Raw genomic sequence first — 19,646 nt, 5'->3', positions numbered from 1 at the left:
ATAAACAAGATAATATCTGATCTTAGAGATAAAAGAAAATATTTATACACAATGACGGTTAATGAAATCAAATAATCGTATAAATGTATATAAACAATTGACTTTTAAAGAAATCAAATAATCAAATTCAACAAATGTGTCAATAAATATTATCGTTGTATACATATTTTTGGGAAAAAAACGGAAAATTCAACGAAATTTATATAGTAGTTAGCACAAAACATAGAAGTATGAATGTAGTAAATGAGAAAGTTTAATATCTCTAGTCAAGCAATGCATGGAATCTGTATTTGGTCTTTTTTTGCTAATATTTTCCAACTTCAGTACATTGTCCCTTTGACTCAGATACAAATCTTCCCTTTTAACGTAACTTATCATCCCCATTAATTGGAGGAGAGTCTCTACATTAACATAATATTTATATTTGAAATTTAATCTAATTAGATAATTAAATATTAAGTTATTGAATCTTATAAGGAATGTAAAAATGACATTTGGCACTAAAATTAAGTGTCTTAAGTGTCTCTAAAAAGACACTCTTTATCTCTTGCTCTTATCATTTTATATTTTTACTACTATTTTAACAAAAAAAATAAAAAAAATGTTTAAAGGCCCCTCCCAATTGTGCGCAATTTGGGGATGTTTTAGAACCAAAATAAAATACATGTTCAATTATTTAGTTGAATGAATACTGAGTCGGCGGCGATCTAATTCTCCTCAATGAACCATCCCTGTTTTATTCATTTTCCTATCTAATAGAATTACATTAAATATTTTAATATGTTTTGACCAAAAAAAATATATATTTTAATATGAATAATTGTGTGAAAGAATAACTTTTGAACTTAAATATTTATATTACTACATGATCTGGAATCATTATTTGTTATGTACTGAAAAAAAAAAAATCTTGTAATGATAAGGTTGGACAATTGCAACAATCTTATTGGTTATATACCTCTAGTAGATATCAAAGACACATCCAAAGGTTTCATCGTCAACGACACACTCAGAGTTGAAGTCGAGATCTTGTCCTTCTGACTCCTTCTCTAACTAGGGTTCAAGATGATCCTAAAGCTATCACTCTCTTCCCTGTTTTTTTTTTTTTCTTTCTCTGGATTAATATAGGGAAAGTTCGAGGTTTTCAATGTCAAACTTGATCAATCCGATTTCAAAATATCACATTATATTAAAATACCAAACTGGATAGGCTTTAAAATAGAGACATATAAAGGAAGCTCACAGCTACATACAGTATAGCTTGAAGAGATAACAGCAGGGAACTCGGTCTTTGATGATCTACATACATACCCGAATTTATTTTCAACTTAAAAGTATTTTTAATTATAACACTGCCGCCAGAATCAGTTTCTCTTGGCGATGAAAAGACCCCACTTCTGCTCACCACTTGAGCTCCTGAGCAGCTTTGAGCTCCACCCGCCTACAATATCCTCGTAATCCTCTTTCGAGAAGTCGCTGATGAATTCATCCTTCTCCTTCTCCACTGCGTCCAGTTCCCGTTTCAGCACTTTCATGAACTGATGAAAAAGGCAGACCGCATATTGGTTTTCTTTTAAAGCATATATGGATCATTTTGAAAGATCATATATAGAGTTTGTTGTAGAGAAACGTTTCTTACCTGATCGGTTCTATCCTCTGCGATTACCTCCTCGAATCCTGCATCTTTCAGCATCTACCAAAACCAAGCAAGTTTAGGCGGCTAAATTCCGTGATTTTTCAAGTAGAAGAGGAGACAAGATTTGTATTTGTATACCTGACCGTATGCTTGTACATCATGAAGATCATAACCTCGTTGCTTGATGTAGTTTGCAAAGTCTGAAGATGGGGTTTTGGGGCTTCTGCAGTAATCAGTAATAAGGATTTTTCCTCCTGGCTTCAACCATTTGTAGAATGTTCTGAACAATGCTGGTTTGTCCTAAAAGTAAGACCAGCGATTACAAATTGAATACCAAATGAGAAAGAGATCTTCGTGAATGAAGTCATAAAGGAAGAAGAAAAAAGCGAAAATTTATACTTGGATATGCAGAATGGTGTCTCTGCTGTAAATAACATCAAATGTATTATCAGGATACTCCTTCTTGGTGCAATCAGCTACTTCGAATTCTACAGAGCATTTGAGTCCTATTGCGTGTTCGAGCGCAAAAGAGATCATGTTTACAGATAGATCAATGCCCACAACATCCACGTCAAAGTTCTCAGCCATGTAGAAGTCCCCTCCTCCGATTCCGCATCCGACATCAAGAACTTTCTGACCGGGTTTAAGATCCAGCATATCCACAAATTCCATTGTTGTCTCTATACAGTTGAAACGGAAAACTAGATGAGTAACATTGAACTTCATATACAAAACCATAAATACAGCAAAATTGATACAAACTCGGTGACTAAAGTGCATACCAAGTCCCCCTGTGCTCACAAAACCTTGTCCAAAGACACGCTCATAGCGTAAGATACCACTAGACTTGTACTGGACATTGTCCAAGAAGCGTTGGAAGCCCCTATCATTATCCGAACTGATTTTCTGCCAAAGCCAGCATATCTGAAATTTTGTGAAAGTATAATATGAATCCGATCATATGAGAGATACCCTCAAACTGTGGCTAAAACATGAAGGCCTATTACCTGGTTCTGGTTCTTTTTGCTTCTCACATAAGCTCCAACACATTTACAACTAACCAAAGAAAGCTCGTATGAATTCCCAGCATCGTCATTCATATGGCATTCTTTGAAAAGCTGAAAGGAATCATGCACCACGATTCAGAATAATTGTCAAGACCAGAAGAATGGAGGAAAATATAGGTAGCACACCTTTGTGTAAAATTTGGGTTCACGGTAGTGTGTTGGGTTGTACTTGCGCTTGTTATCACCAGACTGATGGAAGCAAGACTCCCGAAAGAAAATATACCCACCAACCTTTGTCCATTGTAACATCTTTTTCGCTAAATCTTCAACCTGCAATTTGATGGAAAGACAATAGCTTTGTCAAGGGATATGAATGACCTACTATTTGAAGATTAAAACCACTCTTAGAAGTTAAATATGGACAGGTGACTAATATCTCTAGTACATGGCGCGCTACTAAGTGAAACGTAAGATACTTTATGGTTCAGTTTTGTCATTCGCAATGAGTACTGGACTCCGGACTTTGTTTGACATAAAACTATTATAGAAGTCCCAACATGCATTTCTATTCACTACTACAGGCGGTTACTCTAAAGTGTGTCCTGTTCTAAACTGGTTTATTCACTAACAAGGTAAATGGTTACCTCTTTATCAGAAAGATACATCAGTAGCCAGTTGGAGAATATCAGATCCACAGAGTCATTAGGAAATTTCATATCCGGGGATGTGACATCAGCGCACATAAATTTGACGTTCTTGTAGTGGCCGTTAATTTTTTTATTCTGCAGATAAGACTCTCATGAGCCAAAAAATCGAACAGAACTCGAAAATGAAAAGAAAATAGAAAAAAAAAAAGAGCCTAAAGAAGAGGTACCGGCGTGATCTAACCTTTTTAATAACACTTTCAATGAAGTCAACCGCAATGAGCTGGCCAGCCTTCTGAGCTAATTCAGTAGTGAAACGGCCAATGCCAGCACCAAACTCTAGCACTGTCTTCCCTTCAATGGGTGGAAGAAGCGCAAGTATCTGACACAAGCACACACAGTTTAAGCCTTAGAAGCTTTCGTTCATAAGTCCATCCCAAGGTAATCTGTATAGCAAAGATAATAAGTTTAGGTAAGTGAGACGAAATAGACCTCAGGTCGTTCTTCTTTGTCAAGGTCAGCAGCTTTGGAATCAAGCATCATGGCCTCAACACTCAATCCTACAGAGTGCTCTTTCCAGTAATTCTTTTGGATTTCACGCTCCTCACCTGCAAACACGTAAAGGAAACGAACCTAATCAATCCAGACACTTTATACAAAAATAAAAGTCCCAATTTTTACTCTGCATTACATCTCGATGAAAAAATCCTCCAAAATAGAGATGGGTTCGGTTCAAAAATTCGGAAAAACTCAATAGAGCTTCAAATCCAGCACAGTTTCATCGTGATTTACGCCAGATAACTCACCATACGCAGACATTTTCTGAGAGAAAACACAAGGGAACAAGAAAGAGACGATTTTTCCCCAAGGATGGCGCAATCTATAAACTGAGAAAAAAAAATCGAGAGCTAGGAAACTATGGCTATGATCCTTCGATGGCGAGTCTGGATCTTGAAAAGCTCCTCGATCTGCGGTTGTGAAGCCTACCCTTCGACTGCATCAGCACTCTCAGGTTCCAAATTCGCTGTCTCGCTTCCTCCGGAGTCTGGACTGAGCTCTCTCCTCTCTTTGCCGATCAGAGTTGAGAAGACGAGGAAGTTAAATTTCGGTTTACATATGTTTTCAATTTTCCGGTTATTAAATCGGTTTATTTTCAAAACGATATACCCGATTCTATCTTATCGTATTGGATCCGAAATTCAAACATTAATCAAAGGAGAATCTAAGTTTGTCGTTACGTCCAGACACGTGTTAACTTCTATACCGCCAGATTGCTTCTACACCGTCAGATTGGGTCTGACTCACGTGTTAATGGAGTGTGTCCCACGGTAACGAAGACAGGTTTCGTATTTTCTTTCCTTAATTTGAATTAGAAAATTGCTTCTTCTAGTATGTATATAGTTTTTCGACGTTACAAGAATTATTATTACCTATTCTCGTGAAAGGGTTTTTTTTAAAAAATGAATTTGTATATAAGAAGAAGAATTTGAGACGTTAGTTAAACTAGAATATATATGTATTTCCACGGAATCTAGTGATCAAAATGTCTCTATCTCAGTAATTTCACATCCTCTAAGTTAAGTTCCATTTCGGTTTTTTTTTCTTTTGGATCCTTCCCTAAAAATGTGTATATGTTGTTGGGTGGAATAAGTTGTGTAAAAATTATAGAATCTTCACATATAAACCAAAGAAAACAAAAAGCTACATATCACGTTGTGAATTTCAAAGAGAAACGAAAACTGATGAGAAAATATAGTGAAGATGGAGAGAAAGATGATATAGGTAAAACTTCCCTTTCAGATGAAATAATAAGAAAACCCTTTTAAAATAAAAAGAACTAACTTATTATTTAAGTTTACATTTGGGATAATAGTACAGTAGTTACAAATATAATTCAATTCTCTGTACTTTTCCAGAAATTATGTTATATCTTTGGAAGCTCATATATAAGTAGAATTGATCAAGACAATTGAAAAATAAGAGATCTCTATATATAGAACATGAGTTGAGGATTCTATTCTTGTCCTTGTTGAGAGGTAGAAAACAATATTATCATGTGAATGTTAAACTTGTAACTAAAATGAGCATTAATCAGTTGTGTTGGATTAGAGAACACTAATTTTGAGAACATTGCGGGATCTCTTATGCAAATTATAAAGGAGAGAAAAGAAGAGCAGAACTGAAGAGAAAGGCTTACATAAATCTTTTGAAAAAGGAGAGATGGCTCCATTTTTGTGACTGTGAGCCATTGTCTATTGACAACAAGAACTAACAAAAATCAGAGGTCTAGGGCTTTTTTTGTGTGTGTGTTGTGATTCTCTGTGTTGTTCCTTCTCATCTTCTTGATCTCCTTATATAGAGAAAAATATGAGAATTTTTCATTTTCTTTTAATTTCATTTTCTTTGGTTGGAAAAAAAAAAAAACTTCACTTGCTATATTTCTCACAGCAATAATTACAATGATATAATATGTTTCCTGTTTATTATTTTTTTGGCACCATTAAAGTTATATAATTAATGTGAAGGGTAATACAGTAAAATCTCTATAAATTAATAATATTAGGACCATAATATTTTATTATTTTATAATGAAATTAATTTATAAATTAATACGTATTATATTGTAGTGGTACTCTTAATTGTTGAAAGTTTTTGAAAATATGTTAGATATTATAAATTTTATAGTTTGGAAATGAATCTTATGTTGAGAAAGAAGATAAAAATAGATGATAAATTACAAATATTATATATAAATTCACTTATGATATACATAGATTCAAATTTGTGATTAATAATCTCAATTGTTATATTTTAACATCCTATAAAACTAAAACAAATGAATATGATGCATATTTAGAAATTGAACAATTAAAGAAAAAATTGGTTATTTTATGACATGAGAACAACTTATATCATTAAGATATAGCTTCTTTCTTAATACATAAAAAAAATAAAAGTAAAAGTAAAATCTTAGTTACTTGCTCTGCATGCTGTCACTTCTTTTTGATTAAGAATAGTTTTGTTTAAACTACCGTACAACCAAAGGTTCATACATTGTAATTAGTTAAAGTTGGATTTTTAAGCAAAATAAAATGAAATAGTATTTTACCTAATGGTCAAAAACGTTGATCCAAGATTCAGCTAGGGTTTTTGGTTTTGAAGAAGAATTATAATATATCCCAATGTTTTAAGTTTTTGTATACACATATATGTGTACAATTTACTTTGCTTTAGATTAACCTTCCTAAAAAAATCCCAGCATTCACTATTAACTATAATTGTGGGGATTAAGCTGCGAAACATATCATTTTGATTGGTAGAAAGAGATCCTACTAGCTAGTTTGATAGATTCTAAACTGTTTGGATTCACAGATTCTTTTTATTTTCTTCAAGTTGGGATTCAATGATTAAGATGGGGCATGGCCAACTTTAAACATTTCTAGTGAGTGATAGATAGATGTGAGGGGGACATAAATGTAAATAAGTATGAAACAAAGCACTGTTAGCGTAAGTAAGTAAACAGTTAAGAGTCTTTGAGAAGTAGCGAACAGACAGTGATCCCAAGATGCTCCGAATGGCCAACTTTATGAATCTTTTAAATCCAATGGCTCACAGCCACATCCCTTTGTTTTAATTTTCTCTCCCTGTGTCCTCTTGTTTTCTCAAAAACGTTTTTCTAATTTCTATGATTATGATTCGTAATACCACCAAACGTTATAATCAATTCAACATTCTTTTCCACTAAACTAAAATTACGAAATTGTAATACATATATATATATATATAACAGAATAGTTAAATAGGTTAATTAGAAACCACACTCACACAAAGTATATGTAGGCAAAACTTAGAAACGTTGGATTTATCATATATGTATACCTACTTATCGAGTCGTTCTACTAGTTTTGCCATAAATATCTCGGCAAATTTTGTTGAATAGTTATATCAAAATTTCAAGATCAGCTACTAACTCATTTTAAACAAAGAGAGTAACTAGTTGATTAAGTTGAAGATGTTTACACATATGACATCTAATTTTAATTGTATGTAGTAGTTTTATAATTGGCTATATATATGTATATGTAAGAGCCCTAGAATGAAAAAAAAAACATATTTCAAAGCAAATGTTTATTTTTCGTGGCCAACATTTTTATCAAACATAATTTCAATAATAAAATATCACCCTTCCACCATAAATGAATATTCATGATTCCGACCTACATGTCTTTTATTTGCATCGCTTTCGAAGATTCTTGATTAATATTGTCCATTAGGTTTAGAGAGGTCAGAGATCCGTCGATTTTGATGGAGGAAAAAATAAAATACAAAATGTCAAGGTGCGTGTTGTTGATTCGAAAGAAAAATGTGGGAGAAGAAAAGGAAATTAGGCAAACCACTTGACACTACTGAAGATCCACATAATGGGAATTAGTGGGTCTACTCCTATCTTTCCTTGGACCACAACTTTGTTGATATTTTTTTTCCTTGCCAAAATTTAAATAATCGGACTGACCTCATAATGAAACGAACAAATATGATTGCCGCTACATTTTTGTTTTTCTCGAATAGAAGGTGATCATCTGCAATTGTTGTCACTCTTGTGAGTGTACATGGTAGAAGTGATCCTCTGCAATTGTTGTCACTCTTATGAATGTACATGTACCTCTCCAACCACATTAATTGATCGATCGTTCATCATTCATATTTTTATATTAGTAGTTGTTTCTTGAGTTTTATGAAAGAATGTTTTTTCTTTGGATCTTTTTCTAGCCTAGTCTTTCTTTATTTTGTTTATAGTAGTAAAAAAGACTTGATTCCATATTACTTGTAAGTCTTCGGTGATAATAAAACGAATATAACTGAACAACCGGAAAAAAAAAAATCTTCGGTGACAGCGACCATAAAAGAAAACCACTATACACAAATATTAGACTAGATAGTAGCTCTAATGAATAATGATAATAATGAGCCTACACTCTCAGATTATAAATCAAACTTGTTCTTTCAATTTGCCTACTTGCCCTAGTAATATTTATATGATATACATAAGGTCGTATGCAATTATGTTATAATTAGTATAGGCAAAGGACTCTAAATACTAATTAAGAATTCTGAATATGGGGTATGCATATAATTATGTAAAGTTAATAATTGAACCTTGTTATTTTATCACCCGATGATTTAGGGTTAACAAATTATTATTATTCCCAATTGGGAGCCTATCTTGGTCCCCCACCTATCATTCCTATTTTTCTTCTTATTATTACTGAATATTATTCATTTGTATATTTCCTTATTTCGTGGCCATATATGAAGAAGATTCTCATTTTACAAGGTCCATATAAGTAGATTAACACTTATATAAACAAAAGATGCGAAAGCAAATATAACATTATAATGTATATAGTGGGTTTTTTACTCAGACAGAACAAAGTCTTACGTCTTCAAGTCGTCAATACCTTAACAACCTTTGTCATTTCTTCACAAATTTTGCAGTCCAACCTTTTTTTTTTTTTTGATAAACCCTATCGGCTGATTCGGTCAGCCCCGGTAGAACAAACCGAAGTGTTTCAGAGTGGCAGTCCAACTTTTAATGTTTCTATATCTAATGACCTTTTATATTTCAATGTTTCTTAAGTTTTTGAGATCTTTTCGTTATGGGATATTATCTTACGTAGTTTTTGGCAATAAAACCGATGAACAAACTTTTTGGTTGAGGAAATACTGTATATGGGACTAGAAGAGTTCGTTCACGCAGCATGACCGGATGAACCAAAAAAGGAGAAAACGTCGAACATTTCTTGAAATCGTAACATATTTGTGTGATGTTGGTCTTAAGGAGTCCCCCAAGTAGTGTGTCTCCCATCAAGGTCTATTAGCATATGAAACAAAACTCCTGCTAGGCCTACATTTAAGGAGGAGGAAGCAGCCCAAGTGAAGGCTTCAGTTTCTGTCGTGATGGATCTTTGCTCCCCAATATCTCTCACCTTTCCATCTTAATATCTAAGGATCCATCCCATCGGCCCATTAGTTTAGGCAACTTCTTTTCTTTTAGAATTTCTCAGAAAGTAAAAACTCAGCAACAGCAACAGCCTCCTGATGGATTAATGTAAATGGGCTCTCTAGACCTTCAATAATTACAAAGCAGGCTCATATCTTTTCCTTCAAAAACTAACTATAGCAACAGCAACAGCATAAACTCATCGATTAGAGTATATTTTCTAATCTATATAGTTAACAGTTTTTAAAACAAGGAGCAATATAGGAATATGTGTAGTGTATGTGAGTAGGCGTGCACCTGGGAACAGGTGAATGTTCCTCGAATTCAAAGCCGCATTTGTCTTTATTTGTAGGTTTTGTAGAAAGATAAATTTTAATTACTTTAGTTTTTTACTTTTTTGAGGCAAAACTATAGGATAACTCTATTTAAGTAAATCCTTTTAGGAGGGGGGTTTTTAGTAAGTCGAAGTAATATAAGTTTTCACGTGCAACAAACAAAGGTTTTATAAACGCGACAAATGGAATGAGAGTCATTCAAACATATGATATAAAACTCAAATTATTTAAAGATTTTGGTGATATGTTTACGTGAGCATTTTGGCATATCGCATAGTACATATCAACTTTGTAACGGGGTCCCTAAAAACTCGATGGGTCATAAAGCCCATTAATTTATAAGTATAAAATAAAGTTAGATCCTTTATTTTTTTAAATTTTTTATGGATGAAACCATTAATAAATAACGTACCTTTTATTTTTATTGTATGTAAAAACCTAAAATCGATCTATCAAATTTTATTCAAAATAGAGGAAAGTATCGGCCATACTTGTAGAACTTTGATCAAATTCGAAAGAGTGTTGTAAGGACAAATCAAGTGTTGACATTTCCCAATACCTTACTTATTACATATATGGACGTATAGTGGAAGATAAAGCCCTAAATAAATGTTAAATTTTCAATAATATTTTTTTTGCTTAAAAAGCTAAAGAAGTCATGTCTTTTATCTTTACTAGGTCGTCATATCGTATCTAATCTTTCATGTACGATAGAAATAAAGTATCTTCTTCTTATTTTTTTTTAAATATAGTATCTTCCTTTTTCTTTCTCAAGCACTCGACTGATTTTTCCTATATATTTTTCTTCTTTTCAACCCGAAAAAAATAATAATTAAAAACTAAATGTGAGAAAGTAGCAAATGAGAAGAAAAGACCAATTTTTTGTCCAAAAGAAACAAAATCAATACTACAAGTAAAATAAAATAAATTTAAAAAATCCGAAAAAAATAAAATAAAAAAAGAAAATGAAAAAGACAAATGACAAAAAGCTCTCAAAGCTCTGTCTGGGGGACGGCCGACCCAACACCGTCTAGTGGCAGGCAGAGACACTAACATCTGCAACTATGTCATGTCGAAATGACGATTCTACCCTTCTACGTCATCATTTTCTTGTAATAATTAAAACGACTGAAAAATATCAAATAAATACGAAATCTTTTCCGTGACGATATTAACTTGTTTATGACCCGAAAAAAAAAACCTCGGTCCTTTCAAATCTCTCATGTAATATCAATATATCTCATCTGTCGAAAAGTAATAGACGATTTAATGGCTTTAGACGTCTCAAAATAGCCATTCATGGTTAGTAATTTCCAATCTATCTATCTATTTATCTATCATACTTCTGTAGTTTTTGATTTTCGCCTGGATTTGATATATATAAAACAAAATAAAACATTGAGAGAGAGAGAGAGAGCAGAGAATGAATACAGAATTGGAAGCTTCTGAAAAATGTTCGTGGGTTGTTGAGTGGCAATAAGAAAGCGAAGTGACACAGCCTCGTCTTCTTCTCTTTTGTCTCATTCCTCTTCTTCTTTACTTTTTGTTGTTTGTTCTTAGACATTTCTCTTTTGCTCTTATGGATTTTTTAAAATAGTGTGAAAATGTAGTTAAAATTCACAAAGTTAATTAGTATTAAGAAGTAAGAATACACTAAATATTGGAAAACATTTAGAAATTAGAAGATTTGAAGAATGCAACGGCGGCTGTAGCCGTCTTCATGCAGAGTAAAATGATGAGATTTTTATTGTTTACGTAAGGCGTGCCCATAAATCTAGCGTCGCTTTCTTTCTTTTAACTAGTATTTTCTTCCTTCTAATTATTACACCTTCCCATTTTTTATATTACTACTTTCATTTGGTTTTCATAATCCTTTTACACCCAACTTATATTGCATATATATAGTATAGAAAAGTCGTTAGTAATTTCAAATATTTTTCAAATTTAGCAAATATCCAGTTTTTTTTTTATAGTTTAAAATCAAAATTAATCAAGCTCTTTTGTATAAAATAAAAATAACTATGACTGATTTACTAGTATTCACTCTTCACATATAAACCCCTGGAAAGCATCAGCATCAGCATGTAAGTGGTATGTAATGATTCTGAGAATTAAACGATTGACAACACTAAACGAATCTTTTAAGATTCCACAAACGCAGTGAGGAGGAATCTTGACCAAGTCGAATAACGTACGCATGCACCAAAGTCCCCTCTTTCTATATCTTTCTAGTGCTTCTTCATCCATCTTTCTACATTTAATCGAGTGTTCTGTTGAATCTAACTCGAAGACGAACTGTATGTTGTTTTAGTCATCACATGCTATTATTTTTTACTAGCTCTCGCACCTAAACGACATGTAACATTCTAAAACTAAAGATTCATTGTTATATTTGGAAGCAAATTCTAATCAACCGGACAAGTAACTCCCTTTCGCCAAACATTTGTCTGAAGAGTACTTGTACCAATCTCTATACTATATCTTAGATATGCTACGTAAAGTTAAATTTGTTTTGATTCATTTTTGTAATGGCCAGTTATTTTTGTGAGAAATAGATACATTTACATACCTATAATTACTTTCGCATGCACACAGAAAAATTACTTGAAATTTGAGTTTTTTTCCTTGACGTTTTAATTCACTAAAAGTAGCAACGCTTTTACAAATTCCTAATACCTACCAAAAAGAAACACGAATGTTCATTAAAAAATAAAATAAAAAAGGTAAACTTGCCAAGCTCCTCCTAGTTAAGACTTCTTCTTCTTCTTCTTCCCTTCTTCAAGAGCTTCTTTCTCCAAATTATCTTTGAAGATTCTCTAAAAGCTTCTTTTGATAAAATTTGTGGGTATTCAAAAAAAGGGCGTTGTTCTTTTCACATTTCATAATTATCCCTCAAAAGATTAAAAAAGAAGAAGGTCACTGTGTTATTAGGTAGTAATATCTCATCATAGCCCTAAGAGAATGTAGTAGAGAAGAGTTATGGGCAACGCGATCAGCATGCCAAAGATCACACTGCAACAAAAATCACAATTCACGTTAACCATATTATTATTCCTAATCAAATTTTAAAGATTACTCCGAAATGTATAACGCAAAAAAAAAACTAAACTTACGCAGTGCTAAGAATGTCAGGATGCACATTATACTCTTTGGCGAACACAAACGGTACTATTCCTTGAGGCAATGCTGCCTGTTTTTGTTTTCATTTAAAAAAACAATTATTATATAAAGGACAATTGATATTACGACAGTGGACACAACATATCATAAAAAATAATTATAAAGATATACCTGAATAATGGCGACATGGAGGAGGACGCCACGGAGGCCAACGGCATAAGAAGCTACGAGCATGACGGCAGGTCCGACGACAAATCTCATAGCCGCCGCAAAAGCTGCTCTTCTGTTTCCACAAGCTATTATTCTTGGGTTTAACGCCATGAACAACCCTTTTTAACACACATTCAAAACAAAAGAGCCACAAAGTTAATTAAAATTAAACAATTGTTTTGCCTTTTTGGTTTAATTTAAATTTACTACTCTTTTTAAGCAGATAAGCTGCAAAAGAGTGATTTAAAAAAAATAATCATCACAGCCACTGATCCCACCACCATTAACATCATCACTATCATCATATCCTACATCGATTTAACATAAAGTTATTGATTAAACAAATTTTATATTCAGTTGATGGAATTCTACTGAAACATTAACAAGGTAAAAACTTTTATCGATACGAGAGACATTAAATATATATACATTTTTAATAAAATTGTTACTTTAAGTTTGAAAACAAAAAAAAAAATGGTTCCGATAAAAAAGAGAGAGACATGTTATGATGAAATGCAGAGAACTGTGGAGCATGCTTTCTGCTATGAAGCCAGTTTTGTTTGCTTTTTTGATACAAACATGTTTTCTAGTTTCCAAAATAAACTAAACTTCAAAAGCAAAGAAAAAAAAAAGGCCAGAGAGAGAAGAATCATGCATCCACATGATTTGGTTTTTTTGTTTGTTAATCTTAAAAACATTTTTTCATAATTTTAAAACACTGTAAAGAATGAAGGTCAGAATAAAGAGAATAATTGACTGTTTTATGGTATTAATTATGTAATAAATGAAAAGAGGAAAAAAAAAAAGAAAAAGGAACTGACCAAGACTGAACATAGCCATGCCTAGACCTGCATCTGAGAGTATGGAGATAGACTTTGCTATAAGAGCTGGCATTTCAATGTTCCACCTGCACAGACCACATCAATTTAATTCCGTAAAATCTTTCTCAAATCTTTTTCTTGTTACTACAATCTAACTACAAGGCTTTCAAAACATATAGACGCATTCAAGACTGAACCCTTTTCTTATCAAGAAAGTAGTGGAAATAAAATAAAAAGTAAAATCAGAGTGGTTAGAAACTATACTTGAATGAGACGAGGGACCAGGCGATGCCGAATAAACTGGAGTAAGAGTTGGGATTACGGATTAGTTTCCTCCAAACCATAATGAGGATAAGTCTTGTCATCACACTTGTTGGTGGCATCACTTTAGGCTGCGGCGTTTTGTTGCTTATGTTGTTTCCTCCGTCCGTTGCCAAAACTTTGCTATCATCATCTTTATTACCGAAACTGAACTCTTCCCTCTCCACAAACTGGTTGTCTGGAACACGAAGACAGCAACAACACATTTCATCAACTACAGAAACTATTTGTCTTGATTGAGTCAACAGTAAACAAGTACGTTCAATAAAAGTCGTACGACTGAAAAAATTAATCATAACATAAAAGATATAAGAGAACTTAATAGGGATGTTTTCGTAAAGAAAATAAGTTAAGGGTGCAAAGACAAAACAATAGAGTAATTGAAGGATCATACCGTTACCATTCCCCTGAGGTACAGAGATCTTAACGTCCTTTTGATGATCGTTCGTAGCGGTGGCGTAATCAGCGTGGTGGTTTCCTCCGCCGAACACATCTGATACCGGCGATGCACTTGAGCTCCATACGAACATGTGAAGATCTCTTCCATTTCCGTCTTGCCTCTTTCCACCACTAACCGGAGCGTTACCTTTCGCCGCCGTAACTCCACCGCTACCAGGCTGAGGCGAGAACATCCCTGGATTCGGCGCCGGATAATGAGCTCCACCACCAGCACCGCCGCTCCCTCCAGATTGATAATGGAACCTCCCAGCTCCCGTCGCAGTCCCAGCAGCCGTCGGTTTAGCAGCACCACCGTCGTCTTCGTAGTTAGAAGGTCTCGGAGTAGGGCCTTTGGAACCAAACACAGCTTCTCCAGGACCAAAGTTAGAGTTCCGAACACCCGGACCACCACCACCAGAAGCCATCATGGAGTAAAAATCAGTATGATTAAAGCTAGAGCCACGAGGCGTTGGGTTTCTTGAACTCTGGAGCGAGTAAATCTCAGCGTTGGTTAGATTCGAAGGCCTAGGAGTCGCGGACAAGCCTTGAGACCTTCTGGAGTATATATCAGACCTGGAAGCATTAGAACGACGAACAGTGACATGAAGCTTCCCATCTTCTTTAATCTCAGCTTCAGTCTCCAAAGGTTGTCTTCCATCTAACGACATAATGTCTGAATCAACATGAATCGAGACAATAGATCCAGCTGTGTCCGGAAACTGTTCGGAGATCAAAAGCTTCGCTCCACGGTACTCAAAGAGAAAGAGCATAAGCGTGTACCAAATGATACACTGGAGGACAACGATTTGAACCATGAGGTCGCCGGAGAAGTTACCGTACATGCCTTTGAGTAAAGGTATTCCCATGACTAGAGTGTTTGGGAGAGTCGAGAGTGAGAAGAGCGTAATGGTCCAGTCTAAGGAGCCGTTGCGGCTGAGTTTGCACCAGAGGAAGAGGAGAGAGAGGACTATCACCTTTTGGAGTGAATCCGCGGCGAGGAAACGGAGGTTCATGGCGTAAGGGTTGTTAGCGGCGATAAAGTGGAAAGAGAGGAGAGGAACGGCGAAGAGAGCGACGAAACGGTTTATGCCGGAGCATTGGTCTGGTGTGAAGATTTTCCACCATTTGACGGAGCCGTAAGCGAGGATCATAGCTACGTATAACGGAACCATCGCCGTCATGACATGGTAGAAGTCAGCCGCCGTAATCATCTTTGTTTCGCCGGAGAAGAGAGAGAATAGTGTTTCCTCTTTAGTTTGGGAGAGAAGTGGTGAGAAGAGGGAAAGAAGAGTAAAGTGAGTGTTGAGAAGAGATCACATTTTTATATTCTTTTGTTTTTTTTTTCCGTTGATGTCACATTTTTCTTTATTCTTTTAAAATGCTATATTTGTTTTTATTTGTTAACGAAACTAAAATAGTTTTTTTTGGTGTTTTTTCGTAGCCATATTTTCAGAACTAGTTTCGTGTAGGAGTAGAAAACATTAAATGTAAATAAAGGTTATATACAGTATTTTTTTTTGTTTTTTTTTCGTTAGGAAATAAAACGGTTCCAACATAATAATGTGTGTGACTGTGAAGTTTGTAAGTAATTTTGATTTGTAGTAATACGACAAAAAGGGCATTTTGAAAGTAGTAAAAAGATGAAACGAAATAAAAATGGTGCGTGGTGGAGGAGCTTTGGGGATGGTGAAAGAGGCGGCCTTGTGCGCTTTGCGTAGTCCAAAGCAGAGTTTCTACCTGTTTTTTGTTCTTACTTCTGATGTATTTTTTTTTTTGTCTTTTTAAGTATAAATTAATCAATTTATATTTCTTTATTAATATATAAAAATAAAAAATACACTAATTATTAATAAAATATTGATTGCAAATAGTTTCATCAAACAAATATTATTTATACCGTTTATTTTACAGCAACCGTAATTGTTCCAAAAATACATTTTTCTAAATATGTATCGCAGTTCAACAATATCATACTAACAAATTATTTATTACCGTTCGGATCCTCACTATGTTAAGAATTATAGTGGTTAGATTTTAGATAGTAAGATGAGATTATTTTTCCTTATTTTAATGATAAACCATAAATTACAATAGAAAATATACTCAATTGGGTGTTTATATGAACTTAGAAAATTAGTTTTAAAGATGAAAAGCAGTTTCTTAAGAAGGGTTGAATGTATTTGGAAAATAGTTGTGAGTAGACGAAGTAGATCCTAATTGGATACTTAGTTGGTAGGGATGAAAGAAAAAGATGTGATATCATAAACATAAAATCAAAATCACTTTTAAAAATACTAGATGTGTGTTGAGTTATCATTGCATGGGCCATGGATTTATCACTTGAAGGCTTGAAGCTGTAATTGTGCATAAGATTTAGGACTTATGGATGATTCGATCTTTAGTTTGTTTATCTTCTCTACCTTTGGACTTATTTACATCTATTTGGTTAAAATTTGCCAAAAAAACGTATTTATAGGAATTGATTGGGTTTAGGGAGCAATGAAAATGTCTGAATTGTAAAATCTTAGATGACATATTGCAAAGAAATATTATGCAAATCGTAAATGTCCGAGTATAATCAATGCTTATCTAGCTATTGTGTATAACATTATGCAAATTGTAAAAACTTCTGTGAAATCAAGTGCGAAGGGAAGCAAACCAATAACACAATTTTTATACTCTTTTTCTTTATGTGGATTGTTAGAGTGTGAAACTTATGTTAATAATATAAAACCGAGTAATTCATCGGTGGGTAATTTCGCCGGTTGACGATTTTAGTAAACAAATATTATTCTTAGATTTCAATATTTTTAGTTTTAAAAAGTTTTTGTAAAAAACCATTAAAAAGAAGATATTGAAAAGAGGGATGGTTCGGGTTAGTGTACATAGGCATGTCAATCGGGCTAGCCCGGCCCGGCCCGGCCCGAAACCCGTAAAGCCCTCATATATGTGAGTCCGGTCCGGCCCGACCCGAAAAATTTCCGAGCCTATATTTCAAAGCCCGGCCCGGCCCTAACAGGGCTATAGGGCTTTTCGGGCTTTTTTGGGCTTTATTTACCGATAAAAAATCAATTTCTAAGTTCATAATAGTTTTCTAAAAACTATATTTAAAAGTCTACTATAAAAATAATGCATAAATAACTTATCAATATTCAATAAAACTAACTTAATTTAAGAGAAAAAATAAAAGCCAAATAAATTATTTACACTTTAACCCAATAAAACATGGAACTAAAATACTTTAAAGTATAAGATAGAGTCAAAATTTAATAGATATTTTGATGATTTCAAAATCATGATACTTATATATATTTAGTTTTAGCTTTGTATAAAGATTTTAAAAGTAATAAGTAAGACTAGTAAGTAAATATGAAAACTATAACATTAATCAAATCTTTTAATCAAACTAAAATATTCAAAAAATTCAAAATATATTTGTATAACGGCTTTTCGGGCCGGTCCGAGCCCGACCGGGCTAAGCCCAAAAAACCCTTTATTCCGAATGGGCTTAGCCCAAAAAACCCGATTTTTTCTGGACATATATATTTAAGCCCGAGCCCGATGTTTTTCAGGACCGGGCCAAACTAACCCGCGGGCTTTAACCCTAATTGACATACCTAAGTGTACATATTAGAGATGATCAGTCTAATGTGCGTCTTTGATCTATAAAAAAAATGAAGTCCGTACGAAAGCAATCGGGTTGGTCGATGATAGATATGATGAGGAGAGTGCTGCAAGCTGCTCATATTTGAGGAAACACAATATTCCATCAACCCCAGTCGTCACTGCTTCTGCTCTTTCATTTTATTTTCTTTTAGCTCATCATCTTCTTTCTCTTTTCTTTCTTTCCAGCTTTTTATTTTTCCAATGTTTTTTCAACTTTTTTTTTCTTTCTACAAGCACACAATATAAATATTGTTTAGGTGTTGTTCTACATATTAAAATAGAACAAATTAAGAGTTTCCTTTGCCATGTTTTGTTTTTGTTTTTTACCTTTAAGCAAAAACACTTGAAACATGAAATTTATAAATTGACCTTTTACCAAACACTATAAACGGGAAAATGGAAAAGAGGGTAAAAGAATTTTTAGGTTTTCGTAAAGCAAATTTTGACTAATTAAAACCTTTTTTTAACATTTGTTTTACAAATTAACACTCTCTAGGATCTATAGATTGACTTGCTTTAATATTCAATATATAATTAAAGTGTGTCTTATTATGTGCTAACTATTTATAAGTACGTGATACATGTTTCTATGCTTTCCTTTTCATTTCTCAAAAACTCATTCATAACAAAAGGTTTCTGGAGACTGGAAACAGAGTCTTCGCAATTATTTGACGTTGTCGTCAATGGTTTAAATGTGAATCTGAAACCAGCTACATAGATGACCATTGGATTTGAAGCTTCCCGTTGTTTCTTTTTAACTTTCTTGATTCATCTCATCGGTTCGGTTTATAAGATGCATGTGAAAACCCAAAAAAAGAGCATGCATGATAGATAGAACACTACTTGATTATTTTTCCACAACCTAAAAACAATTCTCATGAAAATAAAGTACTCAGTTCTTTTCTTTCAAAACCAATTAAAAAAAACTTCTAAGATGTGGAGCTAGCCGTTGTATTTGAAAAGTAGATCATTCACTTTTTATACATCGTTCTCATGCGGTTTAAAGATTACAAAAGCGCTGTTTCCATGGGTTTTTGCCATAACTAAACATGAGTCTCATTGGTGACTATAGAAACAAATAGAAATAGATCGAATGGATGATAATGAATCACAAAAGGGAAAACAATAGAACTCACAATTTGATTACTAATCAGAACAGAACTCATTATCGTCTACATGACTACATGTAATGAAGTATATATATATGATTTAAAAATTTCATTAAAAGTTACTATTATGTATGCATATGCATCTCACGCAACCCGAAAAAATAATGTGTTTTCGATTTCAAGGTCCATGCGTTTGTGCTTTAACACGCTTCGCTAAAAGCATGCCTTCTAATTTGTGGCCTAATCAAATACTTCTCCACTAATGAACGGATGATGACTACACTTAAGATTCCTATTTGATTTGAAATATTTTTTTCTTTTAGCTTTTTATGAAGAAA

At 33.6% G+C, this 19,646-nt stretch overlaps 2 protein-coding genes across 4 annotated transcripts; both read right to left on the bottom strand.

Moving 5' to 3' along the window:
- Positions 1 to 1,169: 1,169 nt before the first annotated feature.
- LOC17894561 (phosphoethanolamine N-methyltransferase 3) lies at positions 1,170 to 5,603 on the bottom strand. 3 transcript variants are annotated; one of them, XM_006302102.2, is made up of 11 exons: positions 5,485 to 5,603; positions 3,780 to 3,895; positions 3,532 to 3,669; positions 3,288 to 3,425; positions 2,830 to 2,973; positions 2,644 to 2,754; positions 2,419 to 2,560; positions 2,036 to 2,316; positions 1,775 to 1,936; positions 1,640 to 1,693; positions 1,170 to 1,538 (listed from the first exon to the last, which is right to left on the bottom strand). In XM_006302102.2, exons 1-11 carry the CDS (start codon positions 5,534 to 5,536, stop codon positions 1,365 to 1,367), a joined length of 1,512 nt encoding a protein of 503 aa, XP_006302164.1. In that variant the 5' UTR covers positions 5,537 to 5,603; the 3' UTR covers positions 1,170 to 1,364. The 3 variants fall into 3 exon arrangements, with proteins under 3 accessions (XP_006302164.1, XP_023643907.1, XP_023643908.1); XM_023788139.1 differs by lacking the exon at positions 5,485 to 5,603 and adding an exon at positions 4,094 to 4,378; XM_023788140.1 differs by lacking the exon at positions 5,485 to 5,603 and adding an exon at positions 3,979 to 4,062.
- Positions 5,604 to 12,209: 6,606 nt separating this feature from the next.
- On the bottom strand, positions 12,210 to 15,821 carry LOC17896321 (auxin efflux carrier component 1). Its single transcript, XM_006300818.2, has 6 exons — positions 14,490 to 15,821; positions 14,039 to 14,273; positions 13,775 to 13,860; positions 12,915 to 13,072; positions 12,737 to 12,813; positions 12,210 to 12,635 (listed from the first exon to the last, which is right to left on the bottom strand). Exons 1-6 carry the CDS (start codon positions 15,742 to 15,744, stop codon positions 12,569 to 12,571), a joined length of 1,878 nt encoding a protein of 625 aa, XP_006300880.1. The 5' UTR covers positions 15,745 to 15,821; the 3' UTR covers positions 12,210 to 12,568.
- Between the last annotated feature and the right edge of the window lie 3,825 nt (positions 15,822 to 19,646).

The sequence above is a fragment of the Capsella rubella genome, unplaced genomic scaffold (assembly GCF_000375325.1).
Source record: "Capsella rubella cultivar Monte Gargano unplaced genomic scaffold, Caprub1_0 scaffold_2, whole genome shotgun sequence".
Lineage (NCBI taxonomy): Eukaryota > Viridiplantae > Streptophyta > Magnoliopsida > Brassicales > Brassicaceae > Capsella > Capsella rubella.
This window is presented reverse-complemented; position numbering and strand designations above follow the sequence as displayed.

Coding starts and splice junctions, on each gene's coding strand:
- LOC17894561 (XM_006302102.2), bottom strand. CDS start 5,536: ATGGCTCACAGTCACAAAAATGGAGCCATCTCTCCTTTTTCAAAAGAT. Junction 2,974..3,287: donor TGTATCTTTCTGATAAAGAG/GTAACCATTTAC, acceptor ATCAAATTGCAG/GTTGAAGATTTAGCGAAAAA. Junction 1,937..2,035: donor ACACCATTCTGCATATCCAA/GTATAAATTTTC, acceptor TCTTACTTTTAG/GACAAACCAGCATTGTTCAG.
- LOC17896321 (XM_006300818.2), bottom strand. CDS start 15,744: ATGATTACGGCGGCTGACTTCTACCATGTCATGACGGCGATGGTTCCG. Junction 13,861..14,038: donor TGGTCCCTCGTCTCATTCAA/GTATAGTTTCTA, acceptor TGGTCTGTGCAG/GTGGAACATTGAAATGCCAG. Junction 13,073..13,774: donor CATGGCTATGTTCAGTCTTG/GTCAGTTCCTTT, acceptor TGTGTTAAAAAG/GGTTGTTCATGGCGTTAAAC.